General features: G+C 44.8%; 1 protein-coding gene across 1 annotated transcript; it reads right to left on the bottom strand.

The window, feature by feature from the left end:
* Nucleotides 1–178: 178 nt before the first annotated feature.
* On the bottom strand, nt 179–16,519 carry ppp5c (protein phosphatase 5, catalytic subunit). Its single transcript, XM_056301869.1, has 13 exons — nt 16,423–16,519; nt 14,035–14,276; nt 10,608–10,755; nt 10,182–10,303; nt 9,719–9,784; nt 8,252–8,350; nt 8,002–8,107; nt 7,554–7,696; nt 7,023–7,110; nt 5,582–5,622; nt 5,149–5,327; nt 2,865–2,946; nt 179–1,383 (listed from the first exon to the last, which is right to left on the bottom strand). The coding sequence occupies exons 1-13, from the start codon at nt 16,517–16,519 to the stop codon at nt 1,321–1,323; spliced, it is 1,476 nt and encodes a 491-aa protein (XP_056157844.1). The 3' UTR covers nt 179–1,320.
* Nucleotides 16,520–21,091: the final 4,572 nt, after the last annotated feature.

The following is a 21,091-nucleotide window of genomic DNA, read 5'->3' as shown; positions in this document are numbered from 1 at the left end:
ATTTAACACCAGTGAATATGGGTAACATCGATTGTAATTCTTTAATTACATCGTTACCTTAGAGCACATTCAAACTGCATTAATGTAAAAAAAAAGAAAAAGAAATGCCAACTCGTTCCTAAAAATCACTGGGCTGGATTTTTTTACATTTTTTATTTTTTATTCAATAACTCTCCAAACATGTACATGGAATCTTTAAATGATACAGTATATATACATACACAATAGTGTATTTCATCTAAAAAGTTTAGGGCCGTTGGACGATGCAACTGTGCGTTTCAAGATTGGATTGGTTTTTGGACGTCTGTGAATTGACAAGAATCCATACATGGTCCACGTCACTGGTAAACGAACATGGATTGGAGACTTGAGCGCCACCAGTGTTTGCTTTACACCAAAGCTAGTTGGGAGGAACAGACTGTGCGGGAGCTGCCGGATGAGCGGCACAATGACGGGGGGGGGGGGGAAGTCGGAGAGCAACAGTACCTTCCTACGTAGGAAGTATTGCAGCAGTGCAAAGTATAACAGTTACACATGTGATCCAGCTAGACACACATATCATGGCAAACAGCACCTTTCAGAGCACACCAGGAGCCAGTCAGTATGGTCTCCAGTGAACACTCTGCTCTTTTTTGATGGAGAGGGGATGGGATCCTACAAGTTAATTAAACCTGTTTTGCAATGCTGTAAAATAAAAAGATTCATTATTCAATAAAACTGTGTAATACAGTATGTTTTGGAAAAATACTGACAAGCATGAACATGCTGCTCTCATCCCAGTTCAAGATGCTTTAAGCTGTTCACAAAGGTCGACGGTACAATTCTAGGTTTTAAAATTGGACATTGCTTTTGGTAAAAAACAATCACTTTCATTACAGATCTTTGGTACATACCAGCTACCTCATCCCATATGCTGAGTATATACAGTCACACATTTGAAAATCAAGCAGCTCCAATGGGGGGGGGGGGGTTGCATCTGCGGTTCTCAGGATGATTTTCTCTACCCATTGACGGGACACGCAGACGGGGTAAATGGACAACAAAAATCTTGAACTATTCCAGTTTTAACAGATACAGGAACGTACTCGCCCAGTTTTCAACTGAACTGGTCTAAGTGATCTCATCCCATCTGAACTACACCATGTGTATTTTAAACACAACTAGCGGGGGGGTGGTGGTGGTGGTAAGAGAAGGATCCCTTTATGCTGAGCATGAGCAAGGGCATGTCTAAAGCGCTGGAGGGAGTGTGGTTGCTGGGGTGGCTCAAGTCAGATGGGAGGTCATCAGTGTCACAGAGATAGACTAGCATGGCCGTTGCCTCTACATCATTCCCATCTGCATTAGCGTGTTGGCGTATGCCATGGGCTTGACATTCGGATGAGGCTGCAAGGATAAGGAAGGAGAGCAGAGTAAATGTTAGAATATTTGTTTTAACAACTTTTCAAACACTTAATACAGTTTATTTCATTGTCGAAGACAATCTCAGTGATTGACAGTGCATTAAATCAATAAAAACAGACGACAACAAAATAACAAGGCTAAATTAAAAGCTTTTCTAAATAGCAGTGTCTTAAGAATGTGATCCGGTACCTGGTGGTGACCGGGGTCCAGGCCCTGCCTGCAGCACAACAGACTTACCTGCCATCAAATTCAGCTTTTGCCCGATGGCGTTTAAGTTTTGTACACATTTATCTTTACACGGTGCCAATTTGGTCCTTGATCTGATCATGCCATCAGTGCGTCATGTAACAAACAGGGATTTTGTGTATTGCTGCTTGCAGCTACATTTTGTTTGTTTTTTTTTGTATTCTGAACTTCCCCATTACCTAGTTCGTATTTGTCTTAAGGCCCGATTTATTTTACCCCCCCCCTTTCTCCACAATTGTACTTGGCCAATTACCCTACTCTTCCGAGCTGTCCCGGTCGCTGTCACCCCCTCTGCCGATCCTGGGAGGGCTGCAGACTACCACGTCTCCTCCGATACACGTGGAGTCGCCAGCTGCTTCTTTTCACCTGACAGTGAGGAGTTTCACCAGCGGGACGTAGCACGTGGGAGGATCACGCTATTCCCCCCAGTTCCCCCTCCCTGCTGAACAGGCGCCCCGACCGACCAGAGGAGGCGCCAGTGCAGTGACCAGGACACATACACACATCCAGCTTCCCACCCGCAGACACAGCCAATTGTGTCTGTAGGGACACTCGACCAAGCCGGGGGTAACACGGAGATTCGAACCAGCCATCCTCGTGTTGGTAGGCACCAGAATAGACCGCTATGCTAACCGGACACCAGGCCTGTTTTAAAGGAGGCCAGAGTCTGGGGAAGCCCTTTGGTGGTCCGGGAGGATGTTCCAGAGAGGGAACAGCAGAGCAAAATGCCCAAACTCCCACCGTGCGGAGCTTTGTCCTGGATGTGTGGAGGAACAAGCTGCTACCAGCCCAGAGAATGCGGGGGGGGGGGATTGTGGGTGGTGAGCAGTTCTTTGAGGTATGGAGGTACGTTGCCATGGATGCATTTGAAGGTTAATAGGATGGTTTTGAAGGTGATTCTGTGGGAGATGGGAAGCTAGTGCAGGGAAGTCAGCATGGGGGTGATGAGGTGGTGTTTCCGCACTCTCAGCACTTCTTCTGTTAAGACACGGAGTCAGGCTTGTACAGCTGAGGCAGGATAATCATCTAGCCCCTTTTCAGCAATATTCACAGAATTTTACATCACCTGTCAGACTGAGGCTGGCAGTGCAGCGGGGTGAACATTTGTGATCAGCAGAGGGGGTGGAGCAGCAACCGGGATGGCTTGGAAGAGTGGGGTAATTGGCCATGTACAACTGAGGAGAAAAAGCGGGTGGGGGAAGACACAGTCTACTCACCACAGCAGTGAACTGGTGAAACTCTGGCTTGAGGTCTGATCCCCTGAGGTGAATATAGGCTCCTTTATTTCCCATCTGATCACTGGAAGGAAGGTAAGAGCAGAGTACAGAGCAAAACACTGTTAATATTGAACTGTAAAGTCATTAGCAATCTACACCAGTTAAAGCTACAATCCTAAACACAACGTTTCCCAACACAGACTTTACTTGCGCAGGCTGCCCAGGTGTATCAATGGCCACCAAAGTATATTTGGTGACCCATTTTAGCATTTTTTACCCGCCCGAGAGAACGATGCCATCTGCAATCGATTAACTAGTGGACAATCTCACCTCTCTCTAAACCTCCTGTACCTGTTCGTTCTGCTATCACAAGAAAGTTCTACTGACAAGCACATGCTCCACACACACACACACACACACACACACACACACACACACAGAGGGAGAGAGAAAGAGACAGAGGGAGGGAGACAGACAGACAGACAGACAGACAGAGAAAGAGGGGGAGAGAGAGAGACACACAGAGAGAGAGACAGAGAGGGACAGACAGACAGAGACAGAGGGAGGGAGGGAGGGAGAGAGACAGACAGACAGACAGACAGAGAAAGGGGGAGAGAGAGACACAGGTAGAGACAGAGAGGGACAGACAGACAGAGACAGAGGGAGGGAGGGAGGGAGGGAAGGAGGGAGAGAGACAGACAGACAGACAGAGAGAAAGAGGGAGAGAGAGAGACAGAGAGAGCGCTCTGGTAGTAGGTTAGAAGACACGTAGTACATGTTGGATATTTTACAAGCACGGACCAGGTAAAGCAACTCATTTACTCCTTGTTGTGTAATTGTTCTCTGACTTTGGTAGTAGCTCCGAATTCTGTGAAAGAAAGCGGCAACTATGCTGTGACGCTATTTTTTCTCCCTGTTAAAGGGTTGTTTTTTTAGAGAGTTGTTCCTTATCCAACGCGAGGGTCTGAGGACAGGATGTTGTGTTGCTGTAAAGCCCCTTGAGGCAAATCTGTAATTTGTGATATTGGGCTACATAAATAAAACTGACTTGGCTTGACGGCAGCTACAAGACTCAAGAGTGTATTCAGGGCACATTACTTGACCACTACACAACATGTAGCAAAGTTGCACATAAATATAAGAAATATACGAAAGACTATAATTTGTTTTCTTTCCGGGCTACGGCGGTTAGAAAGGCACAGACTAAGGTTACTTAAGGTTAGGCTGCTGATTTTTCACTGCATTTACTCAGCGGGGTAAGTTATTCTTATCTTTCTTTCAGCACTGAATATACTTTGCATCTAATTTCTGTTTCGTGAATTTAAAGCCTGTTTTTCATCTGTTCCTCAGGTGACCTGAGAAACAGGCTGAAAGGGGAGCATCTGGCCGCATGTCGGGGAATACTGACAAATGGACCCACACCAGAGTTATTCCCATATGCACAGGCGCTGGAGCTCCGAAAAACCTAGCAAGATTAAGTGCTCTGACAAACACTGCCATCTTTGTCCACACTACAGAGTGTTTTATTGTCCGTTTGTTTTTTTTACTCTGTCTTACTCTTCCCATGTTGGCAGACGGAGGGGAGGGTTGGATCTGTGGAAAACATTGTGTGAAATAGAAACATTCAATAAATCAAAATATTGTGTTAAAGGTCACATGAATTTGTTGTTTGTCATACGTAGTAGACCATTTTAGTGCCGGCAGGTAACGCTGTCCCTTTCTGCCGCTTACCACCCACAAGTACATTTCAGACTTGTGGGAAACACTGCTACACACACGTTATAATAAATGTCCTTCCTGATGTTTGGTGTTGTTGCTTATTTAATAAACAGCTAATCCATGTATGTGCAAATTATGAACACTTTTGCGGTTGCTCATTTTAATAGTTGACGTCAAGTGAGACTCTCATGGGAAAAATGGGGGCGCTGTAAGTGTTCGGAGTCTTCACCACAGAAACCAAATACAGCAGATGAAGGCAGGTAGCAGTGACAGTGAGCTTGTTGTGGCGAACAACATGGTGAAGAACAAGCTTGTTAATGACCTTTACCAACCAATACTACCGCATCAGCAGCTTAAACCCGGGTTCAACCACGACTTATTCTTAGAGGGTGGGGAAGGTGCGAACACACCAGCATTGGTGACCGTTTCATTTCGAAAGGATCGCTAAGACTTGGCGTGCTCAAACACAAAACGCATCGCCACACAGGTGTCAGAAAGTCAAACCAAAACAACGGTTTTCAAGACTGTAGCTTTAACTTGGAGCGCGCTTCTCTGAATGACTTACCAGTAGTTGGGCGCTGAGAACACTGTGATGCACTTCCCTGAGTGAGTGACCTCGTAGCCCTCAGCCTTGACCTCATGACTGCGCACGATGAAGTCCAACTTGTTTTGCTCGAGAAAGCGCTCCGTTACATCCGGCCCAAACTGACAGCTCACCCCTCGCTTGCTGATCGACCGACCATTCTGTGCCGCGGCCAGAGAGGAAATATCAGGACATCCGTTTGAATGATTGACAGTCTTTGCTATGTGGAGAATCTGCCACGGTTTATGAGTTAAAAACACTTATTGAGCAGCTATTAAATTTACGCATTTCTAGGAAAAATTATTGGCGAGTTGCTTAAAATTAAGATGCAAGGCATAACCTTTTATTTTTCAAATAGGAAAACAAAGAAAATCTAAAAAAGGAAGGAATCTTAATTACACATAGACGAACTGACCTGAGACTGGGGATCTGACCACAGGAGGTCACACATGGGACCTGAGAAGGCAGTAGAGGAGAAGGGCGTTGAAGGTTGCCTATTTTCCATACAGGAGAACGAGTCTTACAGCCAATTAATGGTGTCCAATTATTCCTTCTAAAAAAACACATGGGTTCGAAACCATTCCAATATATTTTTGCGCATTATGTCCATAAGAGGGCGAACCAATACAACGAGAGACATAACTACTCGTATAGGTATATTTACGTCAACATAAACATATCTTTTAAAAGATCTACATACCTACACATTACAAAACAAACAAATAAATTAATGTCTACATTTAAAGACCATAGTCCTCTCTCTCTCTGTCTCTCCGTCCCTCTCTCTTTCTGCTGTGGTTGGTGCTAGAGTGAGAAATGAGAAGGCGCTGTCTCTCGGAGCGAGATGAATGACTTGTAATTGATGTGTTATTTTCAAGACGTACCCTCAGGTTACTAGTGGTGGAACGGGAAGCTAACTGTAGTTTACACAGCCTGCATACGACTTTGTCTTTTCAGGTTCCACAATTCTTCCGTTTTCTGACCAAAATCAGAAGTGTTTCCAAACGGGGCTTTTTAGATTGTTTGGAGTGAAAAGTGCTCTCTCTGCGCCCGAGTCGGGTTGTGAACTCTCCGCCATCTTTACCACACGGTTGATGTTCAATTATTCGCTCGTTTCAGCTTGACCTAAATTTAATTTTCTTTTTTTTTGTTGCCCCTTTTTCTTCCCAATTGCAGTTGTACTTGGCCAATTACCCCACTCCTCCAAGCTGTCCCGGTCGCTGCTCCACCCCCTCTGCCAATCCAGGGAGGGCTGCAGACATGCTTCCTCCGATACATGTGGCATCGCCAGCTGCTTCTTGTCACCTGACAGTGAGGACTTTCACCAGGGGGATGTAGCGCATGGGAGGATCATGCTATTCCCCCCAGTTCTCCCTCCCCCCTGAACAGGCGCCGCGACCGACCAGAGGAGGTGCTAGTGCAGTGACAAGGACACATACCCACATCCGGCTTCCCACCCGCAGACACGACCAACTGTGTCTGTAGAGACGCCCGACTAAGCCGGAGGTAACCCGGGGATTCGAACCAGCGATCCCCGTGTTGGTAGGCAACGGAATAGACTGCCACACCACCCGGACACCTCTAAATTTAATTTTCAACCAACAAAAGTGACGTTGTTTGACTCCTGTCTGTCATGCAGCGTATTCAGTGCAGCGGCAAAGGCTCTCACAAAAATTCGCAAGGCAGACAGCCGTGGTAGTGCTGCTTTTTTTCCACAAACGAATATCAATTTTCACACTCATGTCTTTGTTTTACAATTCAGTTATATATTTGAATTTGGAATATTCACTGACAACCCTACAGCCAATAGGAATGAAAGCATAGATAGAAATGTGATAGCAGAATTTGCCCCCTACCAGAATCTGGAGGCTGTCTGTTCCTGTCAATCTTCCGGAGGTCTTCCAGCGTGACTCCGTCTTCGCTGAAGAGTCCCCCATGCATTATCTGAGTGACGAGGAAGGAAAGAGGTACACACAAAGTTAAAAGAACCTTCCAGTAAATCTGCTTATTGGAACTAATTGCCAGCCTTGCTTGGCATCAGTGAGACTTCCCAGTCCTTATCAATGCAGACGACACCCATACAGTTAAAAACCATATAAAGACACCAGGATATCCAAGGTAAGCAGTTAACAACAGTCACGAACAACACACTGTAAACTTTGGCTGTTGGTACCATGTTTGTCTACCACATAAGTTACACTGGGGGACAACTTAGAGATCATTTAAAAGGTCTTTTCTAACTCTAGATGATCAACAGAACAGTGAATGCTTCAGCTGAATTTTGCAATGAAACAGCTACAGTTTTGCAATGGGCAAAAAAAGTTACATTCATGCCTTTATAATAATATAATATAACGCCTTTACAACGTTTTTCAGCCATCACATACCAAAACTTTGCTGTTGATGCACTGTGCCAGAGGAAGCCACTGGAAAACCTCACTAAACAGTTGGAACATCTGAGCTGTGTACTTGGCTTTGACCTCCCCTTCAAATCCATACATCTGATTCATGTTGTCTGTCTCATGGTTACCTGTCAGTAAAAAAAGAAAAAAAGAAAAAAGCTAGATGTTCATGCACATTCATTGACAGGAACAAACTCAAATATCAATTAACTCCTATCATTTTGGTTGCTGGATAATGTACGGCAGTTAGCTGGAGAGAAACCAGACACAACTCATACAAATGCTGAAGGAATTTAAGGGTTGTGGTTTGAACATTGCAACAACTTGTCTGAGTAAAGATTAATACAGCAAGATACTTTGCTGAAGCACACAGAGGCAAATACGTGCAAGGCACAAATGGACTTGTGTACATGCAAAGCAAGAGTGTGCTCACCCCGAAGCAAATGGAAGCAGTCAGGGAAGAGCAGCTTGAAGCCAAAGAGAGTGAGAATAACCTCTACTGAGAAAGAGCCACGATCCACAAAGTCCCCATTGAACAGCTGAATCCTGTGGTTAAGTACTGACGCAAAAGTTCTCATTATGATCCATTACACACCACAGAACAGTACACAACAGGGGAATGAATGGCTGCACACAAAACACGTTGAATCTCTGAGGAAGATTTAATTATAGAAGGAGGATACATAAGGGTTGGCGTGTGAGGGTAGGCCGTTCAACTCAAAGATGCTGAGGAGATCATAGAACTGCCCATGCGTATCACCACAAATTGTAATCTTTTCTGACTGCGGAAAGGAGAAAGAACAAATTTAACATGGTCCAAAATGAACAAGTAGAAAACTATCATGTCAAAATAAAATAATTTTGCAGCTAAATTGTTCAGGGTCACAGTGTCAAGGCACCTTAGCTCTGTCAGTCCTGTGGGCAACCAAGCAATTTAAGCTTTTACTACCACCATATCTTTATGCATGCTCAATAATCCAGGCAAGGAAATCACAGAAAGTTGAATCAGTTCATCTGGACACACCGCTTAGTGGGAGAAACGTTTCATCACTCATCCAAGTGACTTTGTCAGTCTCAGCTAAACGCAGGTATCCCCCAACCTTAAAAACAGCACAGTTGCATAATGACCAAAACCAACGATTGGTTCCATAGGCAAATAGATGTGACCATTAACTAGAGTTACAAGGGCCATATGTACTATTCAGAGGATTGGGGAATAGTTGCAATCACAGTGATGTACTCTTAGGCCCCCCTCAGTTCAGGGATGGTCGGCCCCTCTTCACATAGATGGCCTCTTTAACTCCCCATTCAAACCAGCATTCCCCTAGCAAGGATGTGCACATCCTCATCCTTGAAAGAATGGCCACTGCCCTGTAGATGGGTGTAGACTGCGGAGTCCTGGGCTGACGCATTAGCTCTTCTCAGTTGCTTTCAAACCCCAAAACATGCTCCGCCAGAAATTGGTGCACCCAAGGATTGGGTCCCCCGGCACAAACAGAGCAATACAGTGTACATTGTTAAGTGCCAGGAGGATTGCCATTACTTGTACATCAGGGAAACCAAACAGATGCTGGCTAAGAGGAGGACACAACACTGGAGCGCTAACACGTCAGGCCAGGACTCCAGTCTACACCCATCTACAGGCCAGAGGCCATGCCTTCAAGGATGAGGATGTGCACATCTTTGATAGGGAGGAATGCTGGTTTGAATGGGGAGTCAAAGAGGCCATCTATGTGAAGAGGGAATGACCATCTCTGAACTGAGGGGGGCCTGAGAGTACATATGTAACATCTTACCAAACTGTGACTGCAACTATTCCCCAACCCTCTTTGAATAGTACACATGGCCAAAGTAACTCTAGTTAATGGTCATGCTTATTTGCATATGAAACCAATTGTTGGTTTCAGTCGTTATGCAGCAGTGCTGTTAATAAGGTTGGGGGCACCTGCAGTCTGTTGAGACTGAAGAGGTACTCGGATGAGTGATGAAACGTTTCTCCCACTAAACGTTGTGTCCAGATGAACTGATTCACCTCTGTGATTTTACTACTGCTGCACTCTGCAAGTCTCTCTGGATCAGAGCATTAACCGAACACCTAAAAAGTGAAAGGTAACTGAAACAAATCCACCAGGTATCTGTCCAACACCCACCTCTTTTAATGTGATTTCAACAAGACTCGGGAGTTTTGATAGAACATCTTTTACTTGGACCAAAATCTGAAAGAAAAAGGAAGTTCCAATGTGAGACCTAGAGATTACAATAAGGCTGCAACGAATATTTTAATTTTCAATTATTCTATCAATTATGTTTTTACTAATCCACTTATCACTTACAATAGAATATGTCAAGTATAATGACAAACCCCAATCACAAGTTACTAGAGCCCACAGTGATGTCTTCAAACTCTTAAGTCTAGGCAGCTGCCAAGACCCCTAAAGTTTTCACTTCATAATCTGAATCGGAAAAGCAAATCGCATTTCTGAAGCTGTAACCAGCAAATGCTTGGTATTTTTTACTCAATGAATGCCTAAACTATTAATTGTTTACCAAAATCATAGCCAATTAATTAATTGATAAATTGACCGTTTCAGCACTAGACAAATACTGGTTTACCTGATAAGCACACTTTCTGTGCAGTTTTTTCTGGTCCTTGAACCAATCCATCATCTCCTTCATGAATTTCAAGGTGACCTTCCCATCCTCGAGTTTAGGGCCTGCGTACTCATCCTCAATTGCTGCATTATAAAATAATCACAATTTGAATCAGTGTAATGATTCTACACTAGGACTGAGCACACAAATCAAAGAAAGAAAAAAAAATCCAAGTTCTATAAGCAGCTTTCAACAAAAACCACAATCAACATTTGTTTGCCAGGAGGACATAGCAATAGGATGCCAGTAAGATTAGCATCAATGATAACAAATCAAACAATAGAGCAAATAGAAAATAGTTTTTTTCTATCCTGACTTCATAGTGTATGATGCACAGAGCCATCACAGGTTACATATGATGTCTGTCACATCACACTGGACACTTACTCATGTTTTCGATGTCTAGGGAATCCACAACGGATCTTTTGGTCTCATCGCTTGCGATGGCTCTCTCAAAAGCCTTCTGTTTCACAATCTTGTTACACTCCTGGTACTTCATCTTTGCATCCTTGTCATTGGGTCGGACCCTGACTACCTGTTATCGGAACAAGGGAACAATACAGATCGACTCAGGCACATTTCTCAGCTGACATCTAGACTAACAACAAGTGAAAGTAATGGTTCATATATTTAAAAATGTGGAAAAATGTAAATGTTTTGGAAAAAAAATCTTAGTTCTATAACTGCACAGATATGGAACCAATTTCAGCCTCTCATGGAGACTTACACATTAGGTCTAAGGTCTGCCGTCTGTGGTTTGCGTGGGATTGTCAAAACAATGGCTGGGATTATGGTTTGCACTGGAGTTCTTTGTTGCCATAACCCTGGTTATATTTCTAGCTCCCATTGTGAGAATAGCATCAGCAACAACAGGCACTAAATTAGCCGAGTATGAGTGCCTTCAGACTGAATCTAATTGGCATCATCAACGGATTAAAGGTAATCCCTGTTCTGTGCTGTCAAGGCTGTGTTTAGATCCTAACATATGACAGTTCAACAGATGGAGCAGAGGAGCTCTTCCATCTTTAGAGACTAGAGGAGTGCACTCAGTAGAATGCAGATCTCCGCCAGGTGTACGCATCTCCCCTTCTCCGGTATTTGAACTTGGCAACAAACCACCCCTTTTTTCTCCTACCGGGAGAAGGGAAATACACGCAACCATGGACAGAAAAACCAGTGTTTTTCCTGCCATTATAAGACTTTTGCGCAGCGCCCAAATCAATTGAACGGGAAATATGGCAGGAAACATAGTTGTTAATATGCCGAGCTCAAGCTACAAAATCTAGCTAACAAAAGCGTTTTGCCTGTCAGTCTGTGGATGCGCAGCCTCTTCGGCAGACCCTCGCACAACAGTGACCAAGTCTAATATGAAATGACAGGGATCAGGCTAGCATAATTTCAAAGCCTTCATTAAAAGACGTCAAATGTGTTTAACTGTCGTGGTTTTCAAGATATAAAATGAATGAAGGCAAATGGCAGCCTGGCTGATTGACTTTCCTTCATTCTAAAGCAATTAAACAACGGTAAGAAAACATAGCTGAGCCACAGGAAATGTTTTATTGTAGCTACTGAGATGATTTCCAGCTTGAAATTGTATCTTTAATAGTGGAGTTTTAACATTGGAGACTATGGCACTTCCGTGTGGCGGTAAGGTGAATAACATGAATTATTTTTGGTTCATTCAGTGTTCTTCCAGTTCCCCTGTGCTGAGATCACCAGTCAGTAATTTACTAGCTTGCGAAATACGTTCGACTTCTTGTTTACTTTCAAGGCTCATATCCGAATACATAATGTTTTGGTTTCTGACGCTATCACTGCCCGATCTGACGCAACCGTTGATGTGAGTCGCACATACGCACGGTTGACTCAGAGCGGGCGGCGGCGGAGTGCGGCAGTGGTTGAGCGAGCTAGAGAGTGAATGTGGAGAGGCGACAGTGTTGGCAAGAACAAACATTTTTCAAAGGTTTTTAGTCACTGCAACTATTCGAGGTTCTTTATCATACAGTCATAATTGTGCACAAAAAAAAAAAAATCAAGTCGATAGGTTTGGAGTTTGCGAAATTAGCCGCATACACACGGACACACACACGTGCATACACGACCAAACACATAATTCCCTCATGGCTACTGCCTGGCAGAGATAAAAACTACAGAATGGAAAGATTTGATTTAGCTTCTAATTAGCATTTCTCTTTTCATACTTTCTAGTCCCTTAAGTATTTTCTCTCCTATTAATGGCATCTATAGCTTTATATCAGTGAATTGTGCTTTGGGTCAGGAAATACGCCTGTCACTATCTCTTTATCATCTATAGTGACCTGACATTACAAACAATCAGGCTGCGGCAGAAACCTTGATATTGCATAAGAGTCCCAATATTCCTCAACTTGTTTTTTTGTTTTGCTCAAAGGATTTTATATACTACGTCTTTCACTCTGTTACATAAATTGATATCTATGTGGCCAACCTGCCTAGTTATATTGCTTACATATGCAAACATCCTTTTTACTTACAAAACTGATTCTGATATCCGCTTATTTGAAACTTTTATGATAAAATTTGTCTTTGCCACTTTAATCAGTTGCATTTACAAATACATTAGAGCTGCACGATATTGGAAAAAACTCACATTGTGATATTTTTTTCCTGCAATATATGTTGCGATGAAAAAAAAATACAGGGATTTTCACCAGATGAGTTAAATAGCTCTATTTGGAGAGAATTGATCATTCTAGCAAGATTGGGGTGATTTTGTAGGGAAGTTGTTGGGAAATTGTGAAAAGTCAGCAGTGCCTTTTTTCGCCATTCATACAGGAAGAGGAGGAGATGGAGGCAGACAGACGACGCAGAGTACACCCGAGAATAGTGATGTGTGGATATGCTCTGACGTTATCCAAATCTGCCTGTACCCAACCGAACTATTTTTTCTGATTTATTAGAGACCCGCACCCAATCACACCTTACCATTATTTCTGGGTGGGATATATGCAAGCGTGATGATATGGTAACATATCACACCATGTTTGAGGTACCAGTTTTGTGGCTATTATTATACATACAGCGCTTCGCAGCTGTTGTATATGACATACCCAGAACTTGACTCGTCATGGTTAAATATTTCACCAAACTGCTCCCACAAGGTACTTTTCTGCCCCTCCATTTTTTGTTTTGAATTTTCTCTCGACTCTTTTTTTTGCCTCAATTGCTGCTAAAAAATTGGACGCCGCAATTTGTTGCAATGAGACTCTAGTCTGCTTATTTGTGCCTGACAAAAAATGAAGCTTATAATATGTTCACATTTTAGCGAATGTAATTAAAATTTTCCTAATTAATGATGTATTATTCCATCCAAACCCAACCCATCCGCTATTAATCAGAATGTTAAGTTTTATTACCCAATCCATAGATTAACTGTGCAGGCGGATATAACTAGCCGAGAAGCAGATGAACACGTTGATGTTTCATTTGTCCATACGGAGCGAGAAATGACAAAGTTCAGAGTAAATTATGTTATATCAGACAAGACTTCTCTTGTAGATTGACAAGGTTCTCATTGGAAAATGAGAACTGTGAAAGTTTCCCTTTTGTATCAAGCAGTAAAAAGTTGTAGCACGAGGTGTTTGGTTAATTTGCCTAACTTCACATCGCACATCCTGCAATGTGACTATTGCGCATGCGCACATCACGATGACAATGCTGAAACAATATATTGTCCTGCCCTAAAATACATATGTGTAAAAGAGCATATGTTGCTTCAAAGAGTAGTTGAAGGATATGTGTAGCTAGTTACGGTGTAAGAATTCATCTTTTTTACCGTCTCATAATCCTTGAGTGCAGCTTTGAACTTGCCCAGTGCCATGTTGGAGGTGGCCCGGCGGTAGTACCCCTTGATATAGTTCTTGTCTATCTCCAGGGCCTTCGTAGCATCCGCGAGGGCATAGCCATAGCACTCAGTGCGTAGGTATGCCAGGCTTCGATTGCTATAGTAGATTGCATTGGCTGGATTGAGCTCCAGGGCCTCTGTGTAGAACTTGATTGCATTTTCATAGTCTTTTTCTGAAAAACAAGCACACAAAAACTGTCACAAATCAACAACAGACATAATACTAGAAAGAGTACAATTGTGGTTGTGTGTAGCTCAATGGGCAGAGCATAGCAGTGACCATGTCAAGGTTAGGTGCCCCCAGTATGAAAGTAAAAAGAAACAGAACTGGGGCCAAGAATGGATAGGCCCTCTTTTTATACTGGAAGACTCTATGGAAAAGGGTTCAGCAAAGAACACAAGACATGAACCCCATTGTCAAACAAGAAAAAGACTATAGCAGTCAGAAAGGGAGACTCTCAAACTGGCTATGAACACTGAAAAGGGTTCATATAATCTTAACTCCCATTTAGCCTTTGCACTGATTGATAGCTGCTACCATTAGCCAACTGTTTAGGTCAAAAAAAGATCACCATGAATACAAGGGCATCGTGAACATTTCATATACATTTAGTCTTTTTTTATATGTGATATTCTTGTGAACACCAACCATTATTCCTTTGGTGTACTTGAATATTTAACTTTGGCAACTACTATGACAAGACTGTAGGAGCCAACAGCAAACTCAAAATGCAATGGCTTACAAGATTTTGTGGCCTATGTAGCTAATACAGATCTGGCCCCCTTTTATCTTTGTATGGGAGAGAACATGACCTTTAAGGCCACTACAAAACTTGGTAGTTAAGTTAGGCCTGAAAGTTTTTAGCTTATCTGAAATCAACACACCTCACGGTGAGTCCAGATCTTCCCCTTACTGTGAATTCCATTTACTATGTGCCAAGATGGACACACTGAAATAAAATGTCAGCACGTAAAACTGATTTGGTCTACCTACCCTCCAGAAAAGGTCACAATGTTTGGACTGATATTAGTTTGCTAATATGCCAGGCAATATTTGACAGCCAGATTACACCTACTAGTCACTTCAGTTAGATTAGCCTTTTCCCCCATACAAGACACAAACAGAGCAAGGCAAATACTGGGAAACAGTAGGTGATGGCATAAAAAAAAACGCATTGGCTTTGAGTCTTATGTCCTCTGATTGCCTACTGTTGTGTGCATTTCCCTCACACACAAGTGAATCAACCCTGTCTTACAACAGAATGCCTACCATATGCAACGATCACGGATGAATAGACTCGGTAGCCCTTGGCTAAAGGGTCGGACGACTGGTTAACGTAATCGCCCGTGGTGCGGGAGATCCGGGTTCCCCGGCTGGCCCCCCGAAATTCGCTACACATACATTCGTTTACAGCCTATTAATGGCCACGCGGAGAGCCTTATCTCTCAAAATCAATCGTCTACTTCCTATCGAAAAGCACTCACGCCGAAACTTCAAAAGATTCAAATGTGCACTGTAATGGTAAATATAGGAGGCAATCTGGCCCTTATTATAGATAGTTTGTAACTTTATTTTAGACTGAGCCCGAACTAATTTAATCCCGAACCGACAGCTGGCCATGCTGCTCTGGGGGAATAACTGCGAGATGAGATGAGAGAATAACCTCCACGGGGATCCATGTAACAAAGTTAAACAGAAATAGCGTAATTGTGAGGCAACTTCCTTCCTTCAGAAATAACGTGGCTATGCAAAACAAAAAAAAGAGTGACAAACGTGGGTGCGAAATACATACATCCAAACACAACTAGGGACAATCACGTTATATAGACAAGACAGATATTGCCTTTGCCAGGCTTGGTGCCACGCTGAAGTCACCGTAACTCTGCCCCCCCGTCGCTGCTCCCATGCGTCCACTGGCTAACAGAAGATTCTGGGTGCTGAGACTCAATCGTCACTTATTCTGCACAGCACAGCGGAGAACACGTCCAAATTAAGCCAGATGTGTAGACACGGATGCAGCTAAAAACGAGTATCCGAACGGCCAAAAATCAGCGTCCCAGCTAAGCACCTTAAACGGCAAGCGCAGAGGCGCCGAGTGCTAGCTAGAGGCGGCTAGCTATCCCCGCACGACACCGAATGAATGGGTTCTTAAACTTAGCACGCTCGCTAGCAAGCGTAAGCAGGCTTAACGCTAGCGACCGGCTCCGGCTGGAGAATAAAGAGAGGAAACAACGACCCACCCAGTCGAGATAAGCCACGTCTTTCTCGATCGAACCCCCCTGTCCCAAGACGCTAACTTGACAGAATTGCTAAATTACCTTTAAAGTAACTATTCGCCTTCTCCTTGAGTAACTCTGCATTTTTGTCTGCCTCCGCCATCTTCTTCTCACTGCCGTTAAGCGCTACGTTCGCCATTGGTTCGGCGGTCGTAAAAAGGTCGCAAAAGTATTTTGCCGTCAAGCGCTACGTTCGCCATCGGTTCGGCAGTCGTAAAAAGGTCGCGGAAGTACTTTAAACGGTCTATCCGATCCGGTCAAATTTCCACCAAAAATTAAGATTGTTTTTTTTATACCGTATGTATGATAAAGGCGGACTGGAGTGAAACACAAGTCACACCGGAACACATAATCAAAACACATTGAACCCAGTGAGCCCACGTGTGTGACGTTTAAAGGGCCACTTCCTAAACCGTTCCGTTTGAATTCTTCCCTACATAGACCCACAGGGGGCAGTGTTGATCTTCACCAAAATATCCTCGGCAAGCTTGCGGATTTAGGCAACCCCTCTACACTGGCGGCCTTGTGGCAACGACTGCTGATTGAGGTACCTATTTAATGTGAGGTTAGCCAGAAAAAATGTACTGATGTCGACTAATGTGATATAACCACCTCATTAGTTACAGATTAGGCAAATGAGTCATGTGAGAACCCATGTTCCTTGGGTTTATGTGGATTTGAACTCTTTCATTGCAGACTTTGCCTGTATTACTCTTATCTCCCCTTGGATGATGCCAATTAACTGCAAATAAAAGCGGTGGGCCTGCCAAGGCTGCAAATGAAACCTATGTCACGTAGCCCACAAGCGAAACTCCAGTAAGTGTTTCCTTGCACCCCTTCACCCAGGTGCCTTCGGGGTTTAGGATGTTATCGTGAAATGTTCCATCCAAACATAGCATTTGGCTTTATGGAAGCCACAAGTAGTGTGTGAGGGACAAAATGGCACAGGTGTACGTCTCCACAGCTTTACTCATGCCATGTGACGCACCCCAGCTTCAAATAACCCTTTTGCAAAAACATCATGCAAACTTAAACAGAAACATATTGAAAATACTGCAGCTTTCAGTTGTGTTGTGGTGGGTTGGTCGTCAGTCATTCATCTTCTGTGCCACAAGAAGAGTTTAATCTCGGAGGTATGAGACGATAAGATTAATACAGTGTGGTTTCGTGTGTGTTTGTTTGTGTTGGTGGGTTTTAGGGTTTTTGATTGAAGCTGAGGCAGAGGTGTGACACAGAGGACATGAAGCCCGGTCCAGCTCGCTCTCCTGACTCACAAGCGACACCCCACAGCACAAAGCGAGAGGCCAAACAAGTCGGCTGACTCACTGTGACCCAGTCTAACGCTTAAGAAAACTGTGTGAGTTCACTTTCTCTTAGGGAGATTATCTATGACTCGCCTGCTCTCTGAGCCATAGCCCGTCTACTTCTATGACGGTTTTACTAGTCGGAAAAAGCCCCACGAGAATAAGCTGAGAGTGACCTGACGTTGCCGCCAGACTCTCAGAACTCCCGGATGGGGTGAGAGTAAACGCAGACAGTGAGTGGGAGAGACGGAGTGGGAGGGAGAGGTACAAATCTGGCATGTGGGAGGGTGGGGGAGGGAAATTTCTGTCCTCCTGAGTGTAAGATGCATGAGTGTGGGTTTCGGAGGTCCTGAGAAAGTTAAAACAAACACGAACGGAGGAGTGCAGCAGATATATGAGCAACTGAAGAAAGAGGCAGATGAAGGGCTGGGGGGGGGGTGGTGGTGGTGGGGGCGGCTGAGTGAGTGACATTCCAGGGCTAGGAACCAGTGAATGATGGGGTCGCATGCTTGTCTCAAGTATACCTTACATAGGACCAGTCGTGAGTTTCCTACTATTTATTATCCTGTAAGAGGTGTGTGTGTTTGTGTGTGTGTGTGTGTGTGTGTGTGTCCCTCGCTTCTGTGAGAAACCGTGTTGAGCCCACCACGTTTAGGTCCTAGGCTCCTCCCTCCACCCCCCCTCCCTCCCTCCCCCCCTTCCATTACGCCTGACCGTGTGAGAGGTCTGAAAAAGTTGAAACGCTAACAGAATTTATTTCCACTCTGAGTATCTCTCCCTCTCTCCAAACCCTCCCTAATCTTACTAATGAGAACTTGGCTTCGGGGGGTCTGTGGGGGGTCTGGACGGGCCAGTTATTTAAAACACATGTTTTTGTAGCGGGCAGAGCAAAGGACTTGAAGCAACAATTAAAGATAAACTGAAAAAAGAGGGGTTTTTTTTTTCTTTCTTCCTCTTAAGCTCCACCCTTCCTTCCTTCCTTCCTTCCTTTATTTTTCTCTTAATTTCTCTCTATGTCACCTGAGCCTGCTTTAGACTCTGGGCCCTCGGCGCGACAGAGCGACGTATATCATTTCTCGCGATGGCTGGCTATCTCCGGCCGCTCGCGTCAGGCGGCAGGTTTCGGCGTATAACCCAACGACACGCTCGTAACACCCCCCGCGCCAAGTTTTGTTTTTGCGCTGCAGGGGAGCGAGGGAGTCGGAAACTTGGTGTAGTGGAAAGTGAAACGCGGCGCATTACCTTTCTGCAGACTCGCCTGCCGCCTTTACCTTTCCACATTAACACATAATCTAATCTAATCACAGGGGTATGTAACGAGGGGTGGGTCGGACGGAGACGGCGGGTCGAGAGCGATGGTGTTTAGGTTTTCCTGAGCGTCTGTTTACACATCCCCCCCGGGGTTGTCTGACGCGCGGAGTACGGCCCCCTGCCTCGGGTACACGGCTAATAGCGGCGCGAGGCCGTGTAAGATGGGAATGTGGGTCCCCCCAGCAAGTGTCAATGAGAGTGAACGGGAGGCGATATTATGAACCCTACATAGCCCTCGCCAAAATCCCGTACCCTGTCCCAAATCTCGCGAACGGACGCCGGATTTCCGCTGCGTTGCTAAGGAAACAATCAACTATCAACTCGGTGCGAAGCAAAGCTAACGTTAGCTACCTTCAATTTTGTAATTTTGTATTTTTCGCAATTTTGGACAGCTGGCTGCTTTTGTAATTTTGGACTGCTGGCTGTCAACAACAGAACGGAGGTAAGTAACGTTAGTTGTCTGAAAATGAACATATATCTAATAAATAGACTTTCTCACATTTAAGAAAGCTGATCAGTAAGTTGTTACCTGTGTATAAATGTAAAAGTCATATTACTACAATATAGGAGCTCGTTTTGTTTGTAGTCATGATAAGGGGTGAAGTATCCTATGCTCAAACGTGGAGCAAGCAAAGATTGAGTTAAAAACGTTAATGTTGATTGTGGATAACTTAGACAGGTTAAATTGTGGGTGTACAGCGTTTCCTTGATGAGCGCTAACCCCATAACAACATATTTTCGCGTTGCTACGGTGGCGCACACGTGACAAAGCCAGAAACGGGATTTTGGCGAGGCCTATGTAGGGTTCATAATATCGCGAACGGGAGGGATGCAGGCCCGTCTGCTGGTTGAGGGGTTGATAGCGGGGCGTTAAAGAGTTCCCTGTTCGCTGGGAGAGCAGACGCCCCGGGTGTACGGTGAAGGTTATGTTCGGCCTACGTCTCCAAATGACCCGTCTGACTGCCGTAAACGTCGGGCCTTCAGCGACAAAGCACTCGGGACGACCGACCCCAAGTCCATCAACCCCTCCCCCCCCCCAAATCAAATTAACCTTTATTATTTTCCACTCACGGAGACTTAACTTCTTGGAGCTGGAAAACAGCGCAGGAAATTAAAAGTTTTCACCCGCCGGCCACAGCGGATGATAGATTCCCAACATTCACCGCTCACTTCATTCTTTCGCTCTCCCTGTTTTTCCAGCCACCGACGATATTTTGTTAAGAGCACGAGACGGCCTCTGAAAAGCGGCCGCTCGCCTCCCCGGGCCTGCCGGTGGGAGTGGAAATGTCTGCCAGCCTCCGTCCAGATTTATCATCCAACACGCTGCTGCCGGACCCTGCCAACACCGCAAGACCCCCCGGGGTCGTAAAAGGTTCTCCACCCCCACCACCCCAAACAGGTAGCACAGGCAGTAGACCGCACATCCCCATCCAGTGACTCATTTCCCACCCCCACCCCCCACCCCACCCGGTATGCGTATGGAAGGATTGTTTTGTCACCTTGTTATATTTTGACCACCCCCACCACCCCCACCCCCACCCGCCTCCCCCCGGGGTCCCTGGAGCCCCACCTTGAGAAACACCACCGTAAAGGTAATTGCATTAGGCGGAGGCGCGGCTCCCTGTCGGTGTGTTGGCCCACACACAGCCCACCACGAACCCATTTGGGAGGGGAAATGTAAGACGGAGAGAGCAAGAGTCTTTGTTTTATTGGATTATAACACACACACACACACACACACACACACACACACACAGACACACACACGTTCCTGACGGCCTGGCACCACAGGCCTGTTAAAGGAAATTAAGAAAATGGCCGAGTAAATAATGCATAATTGGCATAAATAAAAACAAATTGTGGTAGGGGGTAGATAAGAAGGAGGAAAAAAAAGAGGGGGGAAAACAAGTCAAATTCCTAAAAAATGAGACGAGGTTGAAAATGAGATCATGCTCATTGTTCTATGCAACCGCCCGGCCCGGCCCGGCTTGGCCCGGCCCGGCCGTCTTGTGAGAAGGTCGAACTACCAACTTGCCTTCTATTCTCATTCTCTCGGTCTCGCAGGCCAGCTTCCTCCCCCCCTTTTTTTTTTCTAC

Source organism: Lampris incognitus, unplaced genomic scaffold (assembly GCF_029633865.1).
Source record: "Lampris incognitus isolate fLamInc1 unplaced genomic scaffold, fLamInc1.hap2 scaffold_187, whole genome shotgun sequence".
Lineage (NCBI taxonomy): Eukaryota > Metazoa > Chordata > Actinopteri > Lampriformes > Lampridae > Lampris > Lampris incognitus.
The sequence above is the reverse complement of the archived record's forward strand: the minus strand, read 5'-3'. Positions and strand labels throughout refer to the sequence as shown.